Source organism: Prionailurus viverrinus, unplaced genomic scaffold (genome assembly GCF_022837055.1).
Source record: "Prionailurus viverrinus isolate Anna unplaced genomic scaffold, UM_Priviv_1.0 scaffold_50, whole genome shotgun sequence".
NCBI classification, from domain to species: Eukaryota; Metazoa; Chordata; class Mammalia; order Carnivora; family Felidae; genus Prionailurus; species Prionailurus viverrinus.
In genome coordinates this window covers 2205232-2227154 of record NW_025927613.1, presented here as the reverse complement: position 1 = coordinate 2227154, position 21923 = coordinate 2205232, and the positions used below count along the sequence as shown (strand labels likewise).

At 49.8% G+C, this 21923-nt stretch overlaps 2 protein-coding genes across 9 annotated transcripts; both read left to right on the top strand.

Annotated features, from left to right (window-relative positions):
* The first annotated feature begins 801 nt into the window (after positions 1 to 801).
* On the top strand, positions 802 to 15543 carry TARS2 (threonyl-tRNA synthetase 2, mitochondrial). 4 transcript variants are annotated; one of them, XM_047847946.1, is made up of 19 exons: positions 802 to 951; positions 1260 to 1456; positions 1789 to 1912; positions 3307 to 3431; positions 4559 to 4676; positions 5048 to 5112; positions 5371 to 5449; positions 6574 to 6720; positions 6880 to 6978; positions 7301 to 7330; positions 7418 to 7518; positions 8002 to 8164; positions 8389 to 8526; positions 8692 to 8769; positions 10753 to 10853; positions 11058 to 11159; positions 11320 to 11392; positions 11980 to 12094; positions 15183 to 15543. In XM_047847946.1, exons 1-19 carry the CDS (start codon positions 886 to 888, stop codon positions 15329 to 15331), a joined length of 2070 nt encoding a protein of 689 aa, XP_047703902.1. In that variant the 5' UTR covers positions 802 to 885; the 3' UTR covers positions 15332 to 15543. The 4 variants fall into 4 exon arrangements, 3 of the variants coding, with proteins under 3 accessions (XP_047703902.1, XP_047703900.1, XP_047703901.1); XM_047847944.1 differs by having other exon boundaries at positions 7301 to 7518; XR_007149798.1 differs by lacking the exon at positions 15183 to 15543 and having other exon boundaries at positions 7301 to 7518; positions 11062 to 11159; positions 11980 to 12047.
* Positions 15544 to 16021: 478 nt separating this feature from the next.
* On the top strand, positions 16022 to 21736 carry ECM1 (extracellular matrix protein 1). 5 transcript variants are annotated; one of them, XM_047847950.1, is made up of 11 exons: positions 16022 to 16232; positions 17459 to 17521; positions 17619 to 17708; positions 17887 to 17967; positions 18066 to 18146; positions 18447 to 18503; positions 18822 to 19138; positions 19419 to 19793; positions 20290 to 20510; positions 20677 to 20764; positions 21423 to 21736. In XM_047847950.1, exons 1-11 carry the CDS (start codon positions 16160 to 16162, stop codon positions 21651 to 21653), a joined length of 1677 nt encoding a protein of 558 aa, XP_047703906.1. In that variant the 5' UTR covers positions 16022 to 16159; the 3' UTR covers positions 21654 to 21736. The 5 variants fall into 5 exon arrangements, with proteins under 5 accessions (XP_047703906.1, XP_047703905.1, XP_047703903.1 ...); XM_047847949.1 differs by having other exon boundaries at positions 17607 to 17708; positions 18450 to 18503; XM_047847947.1 differs by having other exon boundaries at positions 17607 to 17708.
* Positions 21737 to 21923: the final 187 nt, after the last annotated feature.

Here is a 21923-nt window from a genome sequence, read left to right as displayed (position 1 = left end):
GTGTTACTATTATTATACCCATTTTGTTTTTTTAAGATTAAAAAAAATTTTTTTTAATGTTTATTTTGAGAGAGAGGGAGAGGGAGAGCACAAGCCACAGAGGGGCAAAGAGAGAGGGAGACAGAGAATCCCAACCAGGCTCCATGCCAATCAGCGCAGAGCCCTCTGCTACGATCAGCCCCAAGGAACCAAGAGATCATGGCCTGAGCAGAAATCAAGAGTTGGACGCTTAACCTACTGAGCGACCCAGGCGTCCATAGATTTTTAAAGTAATCTCTATGCCCAAAGTGGGGGCTCCAACTCACAACCCCAAGATCAAAAGTCTCACGCTCCACTGACTGAGCCAGCCAGGAGCCTCTATTGCTATTTTATATATGAGAAAGTCGAAGTTTAGAAGAAACGGAGTAATCCACCTAAAATTATATTGTGAATGGCAGGTCCAGGATTTAACACTTGGTTCCAACGTCTATCCCCCTGCTTTCTACCTGCCAGTAAAGACGATATAAAAGAAAACCTATGGTTAAAAGGAAATGACTAGCTACCCTTTCCCCTCCGTTTTTCTCCCACTCTCATTTCTCATGAGTTTTCACTCCCCTTTCCTTCACGCTGCAGAATACGCTCTTGCTACCCCTAGCTGAAACAGCAAGTTTCGGGATTGGGAATGTGTGTAACAGTTTAGGTCTTCCGGCCAGCCGGAACCACCCACACCACCGCTCAAGCAGTGTGGGGCGGACCACTTCGGAGCTCCTGGAGGTGGTCTCGGATTAGAGTGGCAGCTGCCGCAGCCAATGGGCTTGGGCGTCATTGGGCCGGAAACCTATGAGAAATCCGGTGAAGGAGTCGAGGATAATTTGTTTAAGGATGTAGGTACGGGTTTGAAGGAACATGGCCCTGTGTCAGAGGTGGCGGCGGCTCCGGCTGCCGGGCTTGCAAACCTGCCGGCTACACACGGTGCGTGAGGTACCCACCCAAAAGTTAAGAACCGCATCGGACCCAGACCAGGCCCAAAGTGCAGGCTCCCAACCCCTGCCTTGAGCCCCTGAATCCGGCCCCGCTAAGCCGTTAGTTACAGCCATCTTTTCCCTAGAGTCGACCACCAGGAGAGGCTAGGGCTCCTAGTCTAGAGCCCTGTATCACCCAGCCCTCTTAAAGGCCTGGGTTTAGGATTAAGGCCACTTCGGTACCCTCACCTCCTACCAGCCTCAATCCCAGGAAGGAATGATGGGACCTGAGTTACCTCCTAACATCTTTCTCTCCAGGCAGCTGTGCCAGCCCCTCCACAGTGGTTGGCAGAGCGGCTTGGCCTTTTTGAGGAGCTATGGACTGCTCAAGTAAAGAAGTTAGCAAGCGTGGCACAGAAGGAGCACCAGACTATTAAAATATCACTTCCTGGAGGCCAGAGGGTGGATGCTGTGGCATGGAGCACAACCCCTTACCAGCTAGCCCAGCAGATCAGGTACCAGCCCATTTTGTACCTACCAGGATCATCCTTCTCTCTCTGTATTTCGCTGGACTCGAGCAGAGAATGAAAATTATGCCTGGTATCTATTCCATCTCTATCAAGATCACCTTTTCATGAGAATTCATTTTCATCTGGGTTAGTTTCAGAGTCTCCAACCTTTGTTTATTATCCACTGGGAAAAGAAATGATAGGTTTTATTGCTCTGGTGACACCTTTCCCCATTTGCAAGCTTAGAACTATTGAGAGATTAGTCCCTGTCTTCCCCTGTGGACTGTGACCATGTCTTTTTCTTTGTCCTCACTTCCCCCCCACTCCCAACTCCCAAGTTCAACATTGGCAGATACTGCAGTGGCTGCTCAAGTGAATGGAGAACTTTATGATCTGGAACGGCCTTTGGAGACAGATTCTGACCTCAGATTTCTGACATTCAGTTCTGCAGAGGGCAAAGCAGTAAGTTTCTTCCTTTTCAGGAATACAGTGACAACTAAACTAAGGGATTTTTAAGTGGGCATATTTCTAGTATTTCTTTTGCCTCAGTTTCTCCCTTTGCAGTTGGGAGGAAGACCTACCACAGACTGCTTGTCTTGACTAACCCTGGATAAGCTAGAAACTTAGGATGAAAATTTTCAACATAGGTCCATTAAGTAAACATCGTTTGCACTAGTAAAAAGGAAAGCTGAAAATAGAAGGGTAATATGCCAGTTCTGTCACTTCAACCCTAGAGACATACATCATAAGTCATCTGTAACATATATTTTTTTATAAATTTTTTTAAATGTTTGTTTACTTGTGAGAGAGACAGAGACAGAGGTGTGAGCGGGGGAGGGGCGACAGAGGTTCGAGAGAGAGGGAGGTTCGAAAGAGAGGGAGACACAGAATCTGAAGCAGGCTCCAGGCTCCGAGCTGTCAGCACATAGCCCGATTCGGGGCTCAAACCCACAGACTGTGAGATCATGATCTGAGTCAAAGTTGGATGCTTAACTGACTGAGCCACCCAGGCACCTCTATGGCATATATTTTTTAATTCTAACTTGGCTTCTACAACTGAGCACACAATTCTTCCTCCCTACTTTGTCTTCTTCATGTCAGCTTGGGTAATATAGACCTCATCTACTAGGATCCAGAAAAATGGAGTTTTATCATCTTCATCTAAATGGTGACCAAAGGGGCGCCTTGGTGGCTCAGTGGGTTGAGCGTCTAAGTCTTGGTTTCAGTTCAGGTCATGATCTCCTGGTTTGTGAGATTAACCCCTGTGTCCAGCCCTGCACGGACACCATGGAGCCTGCTTGGGATTCTCTGTCTCTCTCTCTGCTCTTTCCTACTAGCACACACACACACTCTCTCTCAAAATAAATAAACAACAAATAAATAAATGGTGACCAAATCCTAGAGGAGGGGTTGCATCATACTAGATTGCTGGAATAGAGAAAAATAGAACTAAAAGATCAAATAGAGCCCTTAGGAACTATGGTCTTGAGAAGGTAGTTTACTCTGAAGCCCTAAAAGGGGATGTTATGGGAGCAGAAAAAGAAGCCTAGGCCCTGCTTCTATGCTGTAGGACCAGGAAGCACTGAGGAGTGGGAGTGGGGGTTACCCCTGTCTGCGCATGTTTCTACTAGCCTTTTGTTTTCAGTTTTTCCTCCTTTTTACTGTTTAGTTAGTATTCACCTCCAAGGTCAGATTCCCCATCTTGTGATAGTTATTTCTAGAAGAGCCATACTGGTTTCACGCCAGCTTCTCTGAGAAGAGTATCAGAGAGTGAGGGGTTAAAGAAGGAGGTTATGAAAAAAAATAAAATAAAAAAACAAAGGCGGTGGTTATGAACTCCTTTCTTGTGAACCCAGGTGTTCTGGCACTCCAGCACCCATGTCCTGGGAGCAGCAGCTGAACAGCTCCTTGGTGCTGTCCTCTGCCGAGGTCCAAGTACAGAATGTGGCTTCTACCATGATTTCTTCCTGGGAAAGGAACGGTGAGTAGTGCAAGCAAAGAGGAGAATGATTCTGGAGTGGTTTCTTAGATATTTAACCATATTTTATTTCATTTGTCAGGTTTTTGGAATTTAATTGACAAAGTAATATATTAAAAGTGTACAACGTGAGGGGCGCTTGGCTCAGTCAGAAGAGCGTGCGACTCTTCATCTCAGGGTCGTGAATTCAAGCCCCATGTTGGTTGTAGAGAATTACTTAAACTTTTTTTTTAATGTTTGTTTATTTTTGAGAGAGACAGAGACAGAGCATGAGTGGAGGAGGGGCAGAGAGAGAGGGAGACAGAATCTGAAACAGGTTCCAGGTTCCAAGCTTTCAGCACAGAGCCCGATGCAGGGCTCAAACCCACAGACCTCAAGATCGTGACCTGAGCTGAAGTTGGATGCATAACTGACTGAGCCACCCAGGCGCTCCTTAAATAAACTTTTAAAAATAAAAAAATAAAGTGAACAAGCTGATAATTTGATATTTATATTCATTGTGAAAGGATTCCCACGATTGAGTTAAATAGTACATTCATCACCTCACTTCATGTGTGTGATTGCTTAAGGTTTACTCTTAGCAAATTTCATTCATACTGTATAGAATTATCAACTATAGTCACTATGTTCTACATTATCTTCTCAAACCTAATTCATTTTATACTGAGTTTGTACCATTTCACCCAGGTGGTTTCTGCATCCTCTTCTGGGGCGTCAGGGATGTTCAATTTGGAAGAGAAAGTTTAGAGAAGGGCCTCTCCAGGCCTTTGCTGTGACATTGGTGCCAATTTCTCCCCTAGTCCATGCTTTTCCTTTTCTGTCTAATTCTCATTGAAACTTCTCTAGTCTTTATGAATTCTTTGGCTTTTATTTTTTACTTCATCCTTCATTACTATTGCCTTAATTATGTCTGTCCATATTGTCTGCATCCGACCTTTAACATATAGAGCTTTTGCTCCCACTGTAAAATTTATACCTGATTTCCTATTTATGTTTTCTGTCAGTTTGTCTGCCTTTACCAATAATTCTAGATGTCTGTGGAGAGCAGGGTTTCACCCCCTAGCCAACAGGTGTGGCACCCAGGTGATGCTTCTTAAAGGATGAACGCCAACCAGTTCTCACCTTTCCAGGACAGTCCGGGGCTCAGAGCTGCCTGCTTTGGAGCGGATTTGCCAGGAACTTACAGCTGCTGCTCAACCCTTCCGGAGGCTAGAGGCTTCCCAGGATCAGCTTCGCCAGCTCTTCAAGGTGGGGTGGGGGTGCACACATTTAGGAGGACGATCCAAAAGCATGGGGGAGGGGTGATTGTCTCCCAGGACATCTTTTTTTTCTTTTTAACTTTTATTTTTTTAATATTTATTTATTTTTGAGAGAGCGAGAGACAGAGCACAAGCAGAGAGAGGGGAGGGGCAGACGGAGAGAGGGAGACACAGAATCTGAAGCAGGCTCCTGGCTCTGAGCTGTCAGCAGAGAGCCTGACGTGGGGCTCAAACTCTCGAACCACAAGATCATGACCTGAGCTGAAGTTGGACACTCGACTGACTGAGCCACCCAGACACCCCTCTCCCAGAACATCTTTATGGGAATAGAGACTTATCCTCACTCTTCTCCCCTTCCAGGATAACCCCTTTAAGCTTCGCCTGATTGAGGAGAAAGTGACAGGTCCAACAGCAATAGTATATGGGTGAGCGTTGTCAAAATGGAGGGAAACGGGGAGGTAGGTATACACAAAAGAAGGCCAGAAATGGGATGAGGGAAAGAAGGTAGAAGGTAGTCTGTTGTTCCAGAAAAATAATGGGAACAAGAAGTTATTTTTATCTCCCATTGCTCTTGCTGTCTCTGTAGAACAGTTCTTACATTTTTTTTCTGTCTGCTAGAGGCCAGGAGAACACCGGAAGCTCAAGAATTTGGAGACCACTAAGTGTTCCCTCCTTTCCCCCAGGTGTGGCATGCTGGTAGACCTCTGCCGGGGCCCCCACCTTCGGCATACTGGACAAATTGGAGGACTGAAGCTGCTGACGGTCAGTTGTGAGGGCAAGGTTAGGTTAAGACTCCTGCTTTCACTGGGATGAGCAGGGGAGTAGGAAGATGCTCTCTCAGCCCCTTCTCTCCTCTTATAGCTAAGGGAGGAATCCAGTAGGAGGAAGATTTCTTAGTTCCTGCCTTCCACAAACTCCCAGTGTGATGGCAGCTGCTGGACATCCTGCCGGGGCTCAGAAGCCAATTCACAATCCGTAGTTGGACCTCAGTGCTAGGGAGGTGGAGAGGGAGTGTGAGAACAGTCTGGACAGGGTCACATAGGGGAGGCTGCTGTGGAGAGGGTGTGTAGAACCCCACTGGGCAGGTACAGGGAGAGTATTCTAAGGCATGACTTTTATGAAAATCCTGTGCCTGGGCCAGGTGAGTTATTTGTTTGGTGGAATGGGAGCAAGGAGCGAGGGGAGAGGCAGGAATGTGCAGCCAAAAGCCCTGGACTAAAAACCTCTCATCCGTGCTTAGTCCTGGCTCTGCCATAGGTAAAGTATGTGGCCTTGGGTAAATCTCCTTACCCATTTTCCCCATCTATAAAATAAGACTGTTGTTAATTCCTGTCCTACCAATAAATCCATGTCACAGAGACAAAGTCAATTAACACAGGTGAAAGTGATATAAAACGCTGGCTGTTTCTTGTTAAATTGTTTGAGGAAAGAGTAGGCAGAAGCATTTGAATTTCATGTGGCCAGGAATAGGGCATAGTGGAGATTGATAAGCAGGTAGATAGAAACAAGAACAACAACAACTGACATTTGACCAGAGCTGAAGGTTACTCCCATGAGTAGTCATTGATTAGAGGTGGGGAAGGAGGGCTCTAAGTACAGAGAGAATGTACTGGTGGGAGAATGGGGAGAAAAAGAGGTGGCAGGATAAGGTTAGGCTTGAACAGGATACAAGTGGGAATTAAGCATCCAGTGTGTCTAAGGCTGTAAACATGGCAGGGGTTCTGAGGGGTATCACGCTGGTGGAGGCAGTGGAAAATGGAGTGAGTGCTGAGACGGGACACTTGTGGTGCGTGTCGTGTGCTCAGAATCAGACGCGCATCAGCGAAGGAGAGCTTGGGTGCCCGCAGTCCCTCATCTTCCCTTTGACTCCCTCTGTTTTCCCATAGAACTCGTCATCCCTGTGGAGGTCTTCAGGTGCCCCAGAGCCACTGCAGCGAGTGTCAGGGATCTCCTTCCCCACAATGGAGGAGTTGAGAGCCTGGGAAGAAGGGAGGGAGGAAGCGGAGTTACGGGACCACCGGCGCATTGGGAAGGTACAGAGATTGGAGAAGGAGAGGGTGCGTGAAGGAACCCAATTGTGAAGCTGGGAGCAGATTCTGAATCCAGCAGATTGAGCAGCTCCATCAGTTATTTCTTCTGGGTTCCAAAGTACTTGCTTCTCTCTCCAAGTGACATTGCCATTCCTGACTCAGGCACAGGAGCTCTTCTTCTTCCATGAACTGAGCCCCGGGAGCTGTTTCTTCCTGCCTCGAGGGACAAGGGTGTATAATGCACTGGTGGCTTTCATCAGGGTAAGGGGGCCTCCAGTCCAGAGGAGGGACGACCAGAGAGGAAATCGGGACCCAGAAGCCAAGTGTTAGAAGAGCGGGATTAGAAGCACGAACATAAACATTATAAGGTGCTGGTGGCCTTTAACAAGGTCTTAGGAATGTGTGGTCCACAGAGTGGGGAGCGTAGAGAGGGAACACGGTACTTAATAGGTTGTAGCCGAGATCAGCCTGACCTGAGGTCCCCAGAGGATCACACACCTGCCTCTCCCCCACTCTGCCTTCCATATTTGTGCCGTCCTCCCCCAGTCACTCTGCCTTCCATATCCTGTGCCCTCCTCTCCAGGCCGAGTACACCCGCCGTGGTTTTTCTGAGGTGAAAACCCCCATACTGTTTTCTACGAAGCTCTGGGAGGTGTCAGGACACTGGGAGCATTATCAGGAGGATATGTTTGCCCTGCAGCCCCCAGACTCTGACAGGCTCTCCAGCTCCCTGAGTGACCACGCTACTAGCCATCCTGCAGACACACTCGCCCTGAAGCCCATGAACTGCCCTGCACACTGGTGAGCTAGGAGCCAAGAGGCCTGGGTCCTTCCAGGGCTGGGGGTAGGCAACCAGGTTGCTGAATATGAAGTAATAGCGCCTTGGCAGAGCACTAGGACACCTGATTCGAGTCTTAAATCTGCACTCCAGATAACCTTGTGAATTTGGGAAAACCATTGTGTCTCTCTGAGCCTTAGTCTCCTTGTATAACATCAGGGGTTTGGAGTTGGTGTCCAAAGTTCCTCTTTCACCTCAGTGCCTGTCACACAATAGGGGCACAGTAAATGAAGTCTGCTGCTATTGTTCTGAGAAATGCACTTTGAACCAGGAAGGGCTCAAACTGTGCTGAGTGGGATGGACAGGACTTGCGGGGAGGACATGCCCAGGCTGGGGAGAGGGCGTGCTGATGACGCAGAGAAAGTAAGCAAGCACACTGGGCAGAGATGCAGTCTGTGGGGGCTGCTTTTCCCTGTGGCCCTGACCCTTCCTCATCCCCATCTCAGCCTGATGTTCGCTCACCGGCCCAGATCCTGGAGAGAGCTGCCCCTGCGCCTGGCAGACTTTGGGGCCCTGCACCGGGCCGAGGCCTCTGGCAGTCTGGGGGGACTGACCCGGCTGCGGTGCTTCCAGCAGGATGACGCTCACATCTTCTGTGCACCGGATCAGGTGGCCCTTCCCCAGCTCCACCAAAGCATTTCTAAACCGCCTTCCATTCTCCATTTGAACTGCCAACACTCCTGCTCCCTGTCTCCCTCTTTATATACTACAAGTCAGTTATATGATAGCCCCAGCTTTCCTCTATGTTTTTGCCCTGTGTTTCCCCCAAAACTCCCATCACTCCAGAACTCTAGGTTGCACACAACTCACTCACCCTTATTTTCTGTCCCCAGCTTGAAACAGAGATACAAGGCTGTCTTGATTTCCTCCGCTCTGTCTACACTGTCCTTGGCTTCTCCTTCCGCCTGGCTCTATCCACCCGGCCATCTAGCTTCCTGGGCGAGCCTTGCCTTTGGGACCAGGCTGAGCAGGTGAGGAGGCAGATAAACCACTCTCTGTTGGCAGAAGAGGGGAGATGGGAATTGGGGTCCTCAATAGAGGCATATGCCAAGCAGGTCATTTGTTGGGGGACTGGAGGGGTCTGTTGCTTATAAAGTCTAAAATGATACATTCCTCTCGTCTCATTCCCTTTAAAGGTCCTTCAACGGGCCCTGGAAGAATTTGGAGAACCCTGGGAACTCAACCCTGGAGATGGTGCCTTTTATGGGCCTAAAGTAAGTTGGGGATCCTCCTAAGAGTTGTATTTATTCATTTTTTGTTTTGTTTTATTAGGTATTTAATAGACACAAAGGAATATTTTTTAACTTGTATAGGATAGAAAGATGAGCAATATATTTCCTGGCCCCGTGGAGCTTATGGTCCTGTGAGGCGTGTGGGAGGCAAATAGACATTTCAGGGCCACTGAACCCGCGCTCGCAGGTACCAAGGGAGCATATCATTCATTCAGGAGGGTCAGGAAAGGCTTCCTGCAGGATTCTCTTTCTTTACCTTTTTTTTTTTTTTTTTTTTTTTTTTGAGAGAGAGAGGGTGTAAGTGAACGAGGGGCAAAGATCGAGAGAGAGAGAGAGAGAGAGAGAGGGAGGGAGAATCCCGTGAGGGGAAGAGAGAGAAGCCCTGGGCTTACCCAGGGCTCATGTTTACCCTGAAGTGGGGCTCGGGCTCCCCCGATGTAGGACTCGAACTCATCAACTGTGAGATGATGACCCAAGCTGAAGTTGGATGCTTAAAGACTGAGCTCCCCAGGTGCCCCTGCAGAATTCTCTTTCTAACCTTAAAGGTCATTGTTGACCAAGGAAAGAGGGGTTCCAGGTGGGAACAGTGCAGGCAGAAGGTGGAGGCAGGGTAAACAGGGCAAGTTGGAAGAAGTAAAACAAGTCAGGGGGAAAAAAGGACTGGAAAGTGTCTACTGGATTCCATGAAAAGGCTGTTAGATGTTGAAGCACCATTTCTGGTACAGAGGCTGGGGTGGGAGTCAGAGGTAAATGAATGAACATAACTCTTTTGAGAATTTTGGTTCTTAAAAAGCAAAGAGAGTAGCAAGAGGGGCCTGGATAGTCAAAAGAGATTTTGATGAAGAGAGAAATTCAAGAATGTTTAGCTCTGATAAAAGAGAACGTGTTTGAGTCAGGGAAAAATTGAAGTTGTAGAAGGGGTTTCAGTGGAGGGAAGTTCTTGGGGAGGTTTGAGGGGTGGGATTGAGAGCCCACAAGAGACCACCTCTGCCATTGTTCTGGAGTCAGGAAGAAAGGCTGGAGGCATATGCAAGGAAGTCTATAAGTGTGGTGACAGGAAGTTGAGACACTTTTCATCTCATGATGTCATTATCTGATTTCCCCATAAAATGTGAAACAGGATCATTTGCTGAGATGGGAGTAGGGAAGAGGGGAGTTGTTAGTGGGGGCAGTGAAGATAGGAAGAGAGAGGAGAAAGTTTGAAAGTCCTTGAGGAGAACAGGACACAAAACTGATTAGGGCAGCAGGGGATTGCCGACAGCAGTCAGGGTCCACTTGAGGTTCGGAACAGGGATTTGCATGGTGGCATCAATCCCCGTTTATGTATCTGTTGTGGTATGGGACATGCTGGGCAGCTCTGAGCAGTTCTGTTGCAGGGGCAAGGAGGTGGGGGGCAGGAGTGCCACCAGGTTGAGGATTTGCCATGGGGATGTGACAGAAGAACAGTGATAGAGGGGAACCTGGGAAAGTGGTTCCAGCCGCATGGGGAAAGAAAAAAAGGTGGATGGAGCCTGTGAATGGGAAGGAAATAGAGGAATTAAGCAACCTGGAAATTAAAGAGCCATTTGTAGGAATAATTGTCAGAGCCAGAAAACCAAGAGACAATAATCAGAGCAGGGTGTGTGATGGACTGTTCCAGAGGTGTAGCCATTCTGGGCGATGACAAGATGAAGGCTGTATCCATAGGGTGGGTGCAGGTGAACATCCCGGAAATGACGAACTCAAGGAATTCAGAGGCCAGGGTGTGGGTGGGTCATTTGTGTCAAAGTCCCCTAAGGTCATAATATCATTATCAGGTAGAAAGAGCTGCTGCTAGGGTGTCCAGTGAGTGAAGTAAGAGTACAGCAGAGCTGGGTGAGGAGTCTCTCAGAACAGCCTGGCACGTAGGCAGGTGGAAGGTGGGTGGTGCAGACAGTAGAGGGTACTGCTTCTGGTTGCTTTTAGGCCTCCGTCTCTCTCCTCCAGATTGACGTGCACCTCCGCGATGCCCTGGGCCGGCCCCATCAGTGTGGGACAATCCAACTTGACTTCCAGCTGCCCCTGAGATTTGACCTCCAGTACAAGGGGTACAGAACCGTGCTCATCCCCTTTTCCCTTGGCTGCTAGTGGAGTAGGTGGAGAACAGCGTCTCCTTCTATCTTTGTCCCTAACATGAAACTCAAATCCTCTACACCTTCACCAGAGTTGAATATTGCTTAAAAACCAGAAGGTAATCTTGTGTGCATATCTTGTGACACTTCCTCTATTCCCTCCTCCTTTTTCCCTCCAAGGCAGGCGGGGGCCCCAGAGCGTCCAGTCGTCATTCACCGAGCAGTGCTAGGTTCTGTGGAAAGGATGTTGGGAGTGCTAGCGGAAAGCTGTGGCGGAAAATGGTGAGAACTCTGGCCCCAGATTTCTGTTCTGGTCCTCAGACCAGATGGTACATGCCCCAGATCCTGGTGCCCTTAGACTCACTCTTCTCTGCTCTCTGCAGCCGTATTTGTAGTCGAGCTAGAGTAAAGAGTTTGCCTTCCTCTCTTCTCTCTCAACCAGGCCACTGTGGCTGTCCCCGTTCCAGGTGGTGGTCATCCCTGTGGGAACTGAGCAAGAGGAATATGCCAGGGAGGTGAGGAGAAACTGGGGGTGCATGCACAGGGGCTAACGCAGGACTACGGCGAGTCCGGGGCTGAGCAGTGGGTAGGAAGAAGTCACACAGCACAGTAGAAGGGGAATAGCACTTGGAGCCACAGGACTGGGCTCGAATGGGTGCTGACATATATGCTGGATATTCCACATCTGAGAAATGACACTAGTTCCTTGCCTCGTGTGTGAAAATTAAACAAATTCACAGATGTTAAATGCTGACAATGGAGCACTTGGTACAAAAGGGGCTTAAGTAAATGTCAGCTGCATGTTTCCTTTCTAGAGGAAGGGTGTGGACAGTACAGAGTCAAGTAGCTGGTTGGGTAGAGCCGGGCTAGAGCAGGCAAAGCAGGCAGAGTCCGGGAATTGGTGGCAGGTGCAGCTTCAGTAGGAAGCAGACAAACTATGAGGGACTGGGGAGGGGCCTCGGTGCAGAGATGAATGAGGAGGGGTTGTCCACAAGAACCAGAGAGCCTTGAGGCAGAGGACAGAAGACAGCATGGGGAAGATTGGTATCAGGCTACTCTAGCCCCTGAGCCTTCAATTCCCGTCCTCAAACCCCTGCCCCAGGCGCAGCGGAGGCTGCAGGCTGCAGGGCTGGTCTGCGACCTGGATGCCGACTCGGGGCTGACGCTCAGCCGGAGAGTCCGCCGGGCTCAGCTCGCCCACTACAATTTTCAGTTTGGTAAGTGACCAGCAGCACAGGCCCTCCGAGCCCCATGCTCCCCCACCAGCCTTCTACACTGTTCTTTCCTATTGGATTTGTGTTAACTAGGGCTCAGTCCCTGAGCGAGACTTTCAGGGAGCCAGGATTCAGAACACCTGAGCTGTTTGGGCCCTCAGTTCCTTCACCCCCTGACAACCAGTTCTCATCCTCAGAAGAACTTTCTTTTTCTTTTTAAAAAATTTTTTTAAATGTTTATTTCTGAAGGAGAGAGAGAGAGGGACAGAGCATGAGCAGGGGAGGGGCAGAAAGAGAGGGAGACACAGAATCCAAAACAGGCTTCAGGCTCTGAGCTGTCAGCATAGAGCCCAATGTGGGGCTCGAACCCACAAACCATGAGATCATGACCTGAGCCAAAGTCAGATGCTTAACTGGATGAGCCACCCAGGCTTCCCATTTCTTCTTTTCTTTCTACCACTAATTTATTCTTTGAATTTGTGCAAGTCATAGAAGATCACATCATAAGCATGAAAAGCACTTTCTTACCTAGTGCAGAATAATATTCTCAACAAAACAAAAAAAGTACAAAATCACAGACGTGAGAAAACATTCGATGAGATTTGGGTTATTGCAACATATGTTAGAAAGTGAATACCTTCAAGAGTAAGGCTAGGGTTTTTGTGTAGCTAGCTAGCCAAAGTGTTTGAATTTTACCTGTTGGGCCCGTATTTTCAGACATCTCTGCTAAAGTTCCCCCTTAAGACTGAACTGAGATCATGTGAACTACATTCACCCTGGGGAAATTGCCCAAGGTTCAGAGTATTTTGATGCAAAGATAGCATTTCTTTTCAGACTCACGTTTTATTCTTAAATTTTTGTATATTTTGTCACTCCTGATTATATACATAGCAACTTTAATATTCTTTATTTTTTTAATTAAATTAAAAATTTGTCTTAATTGAAGTACAGTTGACACACAATGTGTCACTTCTATACATTACTCAGTGCTCATCACAATAAATGTAGCTACCATCTGTCACCATACAATGTTATTAGAATATTATTGACTATATTCTCTATGCTGTACTTTTCATCCCTATGACTTACTTGTTTTATAATTGCAAGGTTGTACCTCTAGTCCCCTTCGACTGTGCCTTCCATCCCCCCAACCTGTCCACCCTAGCAGCCACCACTTTTTTGTTCTCTGTATTTATGAGATTGTTTCTTTTGGGGATGTGCATGTGTGTGTTCATTTCTTTTGTTTTTTAGATTCCATATATATGGGGCACCTGGCTGGCTCATTTGGTAAAGCATGTGACTCTTGATCTCAGGGTCATGAGTTCAAGCCCCATGTTGGGTATAGAGATTACTTTTTTAAAAAAGTGAAATCATGATATTTGTCTTTCTCTGACTGACTTCACTTAGCGTAGTACCTTCTGGGTCGACCCATGTCGTCACACATACAAAATCTCACTCTTTTTCAGGCTGAGTAATATTCCAGTGTACGTGTGTGTGTGTGTGTGTGTGTGTGTGTGTGTGTGTGTGTGTACACCCTGTGTATTTATCCATGTATCTGTCAGTGGACACTTGGGTTGCTTCCATGTCTTGGCTACTGTAAATAATGCTGCAGTAAACATAGGGGTGCATAAATCTTTTTGAATTAATGTTTTCTTTTGGGGGGGTAAATACCATGCATTGGAATTACTAGATCATTATGTTATTTCTATTTTTAATCTTTATTGAGGACCCTCCATATTGTTTTCTATGCTGGCTGCATCAGCTTACATTCCCACCAACAGTGCGTGAGGGTCCCTTTTTGTCCACATCCTTGCCAACACTTGTTATTTCTTGTCTTTTTGGTGCTAACCATTCTTCCTGGTGTGAAAAGATTTCTCATTGTGGTTTTGATTTGCATTTCCCTGATGTTTAGTGTTGTGAAGCATCTTTTTATGTACCTGTTGGCCATATATGTCTTCTTTGGAAAATGTCCATTTAGGCCCTCTGCACATTTTCAAATATGATGATTTGGGGTTTTTTGGAGTGGAGTTGTATGAGTTCTTTGTATATTTGGGGGGAGTATTTATTTTGAGAGGGAGAGAAAGCAGGGGAGGGGCAGAGAGAGAGAGTGAGAGAGAGAGAGAGAGAGAGAGAGAGAGAGAATCCCAAGCAGGCTCCACACTGCCAGCATAGAGCCTGATGCGGGGCTCGAACCCACAAACCATGAGATCATGACCTGAGCCAAAATCAAGAATCAGATGCCCAACCAGCTGAGCCACCCAGGTGGCTTATCATTTGCAGATATATTCTTCAGTTCAGTAGGTTACCTTTTCATTGTGTTGATAGTTTCCTTTGCTATGCAAAAGCTTTTAGTTTGATGTGGTCCCAGTAGTTTATTTTTGCTTTTGTTTCCCTTGCCTGGGGAGACATACCCAGAATAAAGTTGCTTAGGCTGATGCCAAGATATTATTACCTCTATGTTTTCTTCTAGGAGTTTTATGGTTTCAAGAAAACAGTTTTCTTCTGACCTCCATCCTAGCTGTTGGTGTCTGTTAGGTTAATTAACCAAAGGAGCATCAGAGAGAAAGGGACAGGAAGGATTAATCAGGCGTTAATTAGTTAGCTTTGTTTATTGTAGACCTAGTTGGAATTAGCCCTGAGGGATGATAAGGAGCAGAAACTGCCAGATTACTTGATCCTCTCATTTTACACTCCCACTTGCCATGAGCAAGTTACCCCATGACCCCAGGGGCTTGCATGTGTTTCTTATACCCCTGCCACCCTCCCCTCTCTCTAATGCCCACACACACAGAGTTTCTCTCTGGGTCTGCTTCTTGGTCTGTTTGTCTTTTTCTGTGGCTGACCCTACTGTCTCCGACCCCTAGGCTCGGGACTGGAAGTGATAAGGCATGTGGAGAATGTCTGGAGCATTTCCTTATCCGTCAGGATGATCAGGAAACTGGAAAGCAAGAGGCAGCTAAATATACCCTTTTCCTGTACCTTATCTGGCCTCTGCTCTCACCCTTCCTAAAGATTTAGGTCTCTTGAATTTTTGTATATCCCATGTAGAAAAATGTGCCCTGACGGTCTCAAACCTGCCCTCTTCCTGCAGTGGTTGGCCAGAAAGAGCAGAGTAAGAGAACAGTGAACATTCGGACTCGAGACAACTGCCAGCTTGGAGAGCGGGACTTGACTGAGGCCGTGCAGAGGCTGCTGGAGCTCCAGAACACCAGGGTCCCAAACGCTGAGCGAGTGTTCTGAGCTTTCGTATACAGTTGCGGCAGAGACTCGCGGGAGCTGCCAGCCTCCCTTCAGGTGGAAGAGCCCGAACTGACCGCCAGAATCCGGAGGCCCCAGGCCCCTCAGAACAAGTGTGGAGGCATGAGCTTGCTCTCCTGGAAAGAGACTTGATCTGGGGGAAGCTGTAGCTGTTTGGATGTGAGAGGAGTGAAGCAATAAAGAATAAACTTGAAGCTTCCGGGTATGTGTCTTCATCTCTGATTCCTGAGTAGGCATAAAAGGGAGTTTGACCCTGTCTCCATCTCTTTCATCCTGGGGTGCTGGGGAAGCAGAAAGAGGGCGACCCTGGCCTCCCCCTGGGAGGGGCGCTCCTGGGGTAGCTGTTCTGTCCCCTACCCAGGATTCCTTAGTGCCCGGTTTCCCCAGCCCAGTTCAGCAGGTGTACTGCTCCATAGTAGGCAGCATGCAGACAGAGGACTTGAACCGAAAAGGCAGGTCTCAACATCTCTTACTACATGAGTCTCAGAATCCATTTCTCTGGGGATCATAAGAATGCTCTCCTCCCCTCACCCCAGTTCTCCTCAGTCCTCTCAGAAGGCTTCAGGGTGAATTTGGGAGGAGTGGCTGCCAGGCCAGAGGAGGAGCAGCCGGGACTGAGTCATGGCAGGAAATAGGAGGGAGGGAGTGATCCCCAGATAGCTGAATAAAAGGAGAAGGAGCCAGCCCCAAGGTTCACAACAGCGGTAACAGCAACCGGAGAAGCAGGCTCCCAGCAGCCCAGCCCTTCAGATCCAGATCTACCCGAGACGACCCACCTCCTGGGTGCCACTGACCAGTCCTTGCCCCAGGATGGGGACCATGCACAGAGCAGCCTTGGTCTTGGCCTGTCTGGCTGTTGCTTCTGTAGCCTCCTCTGAGGGAGGTGAGTTGGGGTTGGAGGCAGCATTGGGCAGAGGCCCTGGCCAGTGTGGGCCTGGTGCCTGGGTCCAGCCATCCTCTGAATGGCTCATCACCAGAAGGGTGATTGTCCACTTGGCCTTGGTCCAAGGTGGGCCTGGGTACTGGAGCCGAGGCTTTAACCAGGGAGGGGAGCAGGTGCACAGAGGGAGAGTTTCCTAGAGCTTGCTGCCGGAAGACATAAAACTGGAATAAAATGGACAATTCAGTGGGTGGCTAGACTCCCAGAGTGAGGGGATCTGCCTCAGTAAGATGTATATATGGGGCCTGTCAGGCAGGGGAGAGAGAAAGAATGGGGCCCCCTGGCTACTCAAAACTGATTTGCTGACCCAGAGAGCCTGGACTGCTTCCCTGCCTGGTTAGGAGAGGAGTGGAGAGGGTGTCCGTCCACAGGGGACCAGACACACTCTATCTAGCACACACATAATCTGCTGGATGCTGGACAAAGTGCTAGCAAGGGAAACTGTTGAGTGACACAGATCTGGTCTGTATCTGGAAGGCCCGTCTGTTCCTCCCAGGTGCTAGTCTTTGGTGACTGCACATCAGCTATAGGCGATACCTTTCTCTGCAGCTGTGGGGCAGTTTGCCTCAGGGGTTTTGAATCATCCCAGTCCCCAGGTCCTAAACTGAAACCTAAGCTAAGGAGGATCTGGGACCAGCTGAAGGAGAGGCACTTAAACTTCAGTGTGGGCTTCTTATGAGAAGGCCCACAGATGTTTAAAGGGCCTAGAGGAGGTAAACAGATGAGACCCCAACTAGTTCAAAGTTGGGACTTGCTCCTGTAGAAAACTAGAGAAGCATCAGAGCTGAGAGGCTGAGAGGAGGAGAACTTAGGAGCCCTGAGGAAGAGACACTGACAGATTAGGGTTTCCACCACCCCATTCCTCCCACCCCAGCCCCAGGTCACATTCCCTTCAAGCCTGGACTCAGGAAACCCAAGGCTTTGAGCCTGGTGGAGGTGAGGCTGTCAGAATATCATGGCTTTCTCAGAACCCAATCAGTCACACCTAGGTGGGTTTGGGGAGGGGGTGTGTGGATTGATTAGGGGACATGGGACAGGAGCAGTACGGAAAGGCTTCTGGTGTCTTGGTCATCTGGCCTACACCCTTGATGTCTACTGTCCCTGCATCTTGCGCTTGGGGCCAAGAAAGGGCTCCTCAGATCCACCCTGACTCCCCCCTCTTCTTTCAGACTTCAAGGCTCAAGGGCAGAGGGAGCTGGGGCCAGAACCCCTCACCTATCACATTCAAGAAGGTGAGAGTTTGGGTGAGCAGCATAGGATTGGGGGAGGGGGGAGGGAAGGAGAAACTGTCCACTCTATCTCCCCTCTTACCTCTAGTTGGCTATGCAGCACCCCCCTCCCCACCCCAGACCCGAGCCCTCCCCATGGATCACCCTGACACCCCTCAGCCTGGCTTTCACTTTGAGGGACAGAGTGAAGGTAAGTCCACCATGCACCCTTCTCAGTTACCCACTCCCCCCCCCCACCCCCCCCCCCAGGTTACTGGTTGGGCTTACTTCCCGTTCTTCAGATGGGGAGGGGTGAGGAGGCCCTGCCTATTCCTCGCTCTGGTTACAAGGGGGGGGAGGGTGTCACTCACACACTCCTCCTTCTGTAGTACAGCCCCCTCCCGCTCATGAAGCCAACCCTGCCCAAGAGGAGGAGCTGCCCCCTCCCCAACTCCCCATGGGAAAGAAAGGTGAGTGCTTGCCCATCCCCCTCCTCCCCCTGCCACTACAATCCGTGCTGCCATCAGTCTGACCCTTGCTTCTTTGTGCCCTCACTCCTGTCTTGCAGTGGAGTCCCCTCTCCCTCAGGAAGCCATCCCCCTCCAAGAAGAGCTGCCCCCTCACCAGGCCCCTGTTGAACAGAAGGAAAGTAAGTGACTCCCTCTCCTCTTCACCCTCCCCACTGATGCGCGTGGGCTTTGGGGACTCTGCCACTCACTCGCTGTATAACCTTGGGTAAGTTATCTCCCCAAGCCTTAGTTTCCTCATCTGGGAAAATGGGGAAACAAGACCTCTTTTATAAAGTTATGAGATTAAGTGGCATAAAAGGCGCATTTTGTTTTCTCTTGTGTCTGTACTGACTTCCTCTTTATGAGTGGCAACTGGCCACGTCCCCCTCTTCTAGTCCATCCCAACATGGCTTCTGTTTACACATCTGCTTCCACCCTAGTAGACCCATCTTTCCCACATCAGGAGGAAATGACCTTCCCATCTAAGCAGAGAGAGGGTGAGTGACAGCTCTAGTCTGTCTGTGCCCCTGATTTAGTGCTCAGGGCCCTGGGGTGGGAAGCCTGAAGCTTGGGAGGCAGCACAGGGGAGCAGGTCTGACTTGTGGGGACTGTAAGAGTGACACCTTTCATGCCCCACTTCTCTTCCCTTTCCATCAGCCATTCTGAAGGTAAAAGCCACAAGTTTATGTCTGTCTCTTTCCCCCTGTATCCTGCCAACCCTTTCTCCTCAACCCCAAGTTCTTTCAGTCCTCCCAGCTCATCCAGACTTTCTCTATTCCTCTACTCATTCTCCTTCCCTGTTTTCCCCATTCTAGAAAAGCCTTTCATGGAACATAGCCCCCCAGAGCCTGAGTCTTGGAATCCAGCCCTGCACTGCCAACAGGGCCGGTCCCCAGGGGGCTGGGGCCACCGGCTGGACGGCTTCCCCCCTGGGCGACCTTCTCCAGACAATCTGGACCAGATCTGCCTTCCTACTCGCCAGCATGTGATGTACGGCCCTTGGAACCTACCACATTCTGGCTACTCCCACCTTACTCGCCAGGGTGAGACCCTCAATTTAGTGGAGACTGGATATTCCCGCTGCTGCCGCTGTCACAGCCGTGCACACCGCTTGGACTGTGCAAAACTTGTGGTAGGTGTTGGGCTCTTGGTGCTGGGACTTGTCCTTTAACCTCCAGACAGTGTGTGTGTATGTGTGTGTGTGTGAAGGACTAGAGGCCTCGGCCTTGGCACGTAGGAACCCCAGGTCCCTTTTGTTGGCCCTACCATGGGCCTCCTTAGTGTGCTGGAAGGGCAGAGAACAGCCTCTGCTTCTTTCTTATCTACCTGCCCAGGGTCCTTTTCTGGAGCCTGGGAGGAGGACAGGAATGTGGACAATGGGCTGCTGGGCTGATCCATCCCTCTTGCTCTAGTGGGAGAACGCAATGATCCGATTCTGTGAGGCCGAGTTCTCGGTCAAGACCCGACCCCACTGGTGCTGCAACCGGCAGGGGGAGGCTCGATTCTCCTGCTTCCAGGAGGCAGCTCCCCGGCCGCACTACCAGCTCCGGGCCTGCCCCAGCCACCAGCCTGGTATTTCCTCGGGCCCCGAGATGCCTTTCCCCCCTGGGGTACCCACTCTGGACAACATCAAGAACATCTGCCACCTAAGACGCTTCCGTTCTGTGCCACGCAACCTCCCAGCTACTGACCCCATCCAAAGACAGCTGCAGGCATTGATCCGGCTAGAGGGGGAGTTCCAGCGCTGCTGCCGGCAGGGGAACAACCACACCTGTATGTGGAAGGCTGTAAGTGGGCGTCCCAGCCCCCCAAGAGCCTGTCTGCCAGCCCACCCATCTCCGACCTCTGATCCTGCCGGTCCATCCATCCGTGTACCTCCCCACTGTGAGCTCGTCTGCCCGTTCGTCTGCTTGCAAGTGTCCATCCATCCACTGTCTTCGTCATCTGCGTCTGTTCATCCTAAGCCTTCATCCTGCACTCCTGGCCTCGTCCACCCGCGATCCCACACATGCACCCATGTGCCATCCATCCGTCCAGCTCTGGCCTCACCTGACCCCCTCGTCTACCACTCCAGCTCATCTCCCGTGGCCCGTGCCAAGCCTCATTTGTGCTTCCATCCCTTCCTCCTTCCCAACACCATACATCCATGCCCTCTGGTTCTTTGTCCTTCCCTTTCGGCACCTGTGGCCGGGAGTCCCTCATCTCATAGTGTAGGGCAGTAGAGGGTCAGAAGAGAAGGGGCCGAGTGTCCAGACTTCTGACTTCCCTCTCTCTGGCCCACAGTGGGAGGATGCCCTTGATGGATACTGTTATCGGGAACAGTCTGTAAAGACCCACCACCACTCGTGTTGCCACTATCCTCCTAGCCCTGCCCGTGATGAGTGCTTTGCCCGTCGGGCTCCCTACCCCAACTATGACCGAGACATCTTGACCCTTGACCTCAGCCGAGTTACCCCCAACCTCATGGGCCATCTCTGTGGAAACGGAAGAGTTCTCACCAAGCAGTGAGTCTTGCCCGGTTCTTCCCTCTCTTCCCTTCCCCCAAACCTTCCTTCTGGGGCATCCTCTGGGGGCATTCTTGGTAAGAGCAAAACCATGGTCTCCAAGCACCATTTTGGTGCCTAGGGATGCATAAAGACCCTGACCCTTGCCTCTTTCCCACCAACATAGTAAACAGATTCCTGGGCTAATCCGGAACATGACTGCCCACTGCTGTGACCTGCCATTTCCAGAACAGGCCTGCTGTGCTGAGGAGGAGGTGAGTGAGGGCAGCAGGGGGGTCATAGTCTCCAAAGGAAAGCAGGGGAGGGGAGACAGAGGGCTAGCTCTGCAGGCCACCCCTTCTCTTTAGTACCTCACACCCCCCGCCCACAGAAATAGAGGACTAGTGGGGAAGATTTTTTCTTCGTTCCAGAAGTCTTCATTCTTTTTTTTTTTTTTTAATGTTCATTTATGGTTGAGAGAGAGAGAGAGAATGAGCAGGGGAGGGGCAGAGAGTGAGGGAGACACAGAATCTGAAGCAGGCTCCAGGCTCTGAGCTATCAGCCCAGAGCCTGACGTGGGACTCGAACTCACGAACCGTGAGATCATGACCTGAGCTGAAGTTGGACGCTTAACCCACTGAGCCACCTAGGCACCCCCCAGAAGTCTTCATTCTGACCTGATCTGCTCCCTACCTCTAAGTTCTTATTATGCCTTCTCTGGGCCCCAAGCGTTAGGCATTTCCAGATGTGCACATATGTCTGTCACAAGGAATCTAGGTGTGCAAGGCAGCCTTGCACCCTCTCTGGCCCCAGGAAGGGATCCAGGGAGACAAGCCGAGAGCAAGGGGACTTTGAACACCCAAGTATTGATGCTTGACCTCCATCCAACACCTCCTTCCCCATCATCTCTGCTTTACTTTTCTCCTTCATCAGAAATCAGCCTTCATTGAGGACCTGTGTGGCCCCCGACGTAACTTCTGGCGAGACTCTGCTTTCTGCTGTAACCTGAGTCCTGGAGATGACCAGACCAACTGCTTCAACACTTACTATCTGAGGAATGTGGCTCTAGTGGCTGGAGACACTGAGGATGCCAAGGGCCAGGGGGAGCAAGGCCAACGCCGGGAAGAAATATCAGCCCCACCCCCTGAGCCCAAGGAAGAGTGAGTCACCCAGAGCCTCAGAGGATCAGATTGGGGGAACCCCACCCTCCTTGAACATTCATTACAGTAAACACCTCTTGGATTTGCCATCCTCATTGTCTTTAACGTCTCACATACAAACACACCCTTCTAAGCCTGGTAGGATTTTCTTCAGTTGACTGGCCCCAGAGGCCCACTGTCCTGCCCCCATTGACTGAGCAGAACCATTCCACAGGCTATGATGGTACCATAACTCAACAGCTTAACTTCACTATTTGTCATCTTGAATTTATTA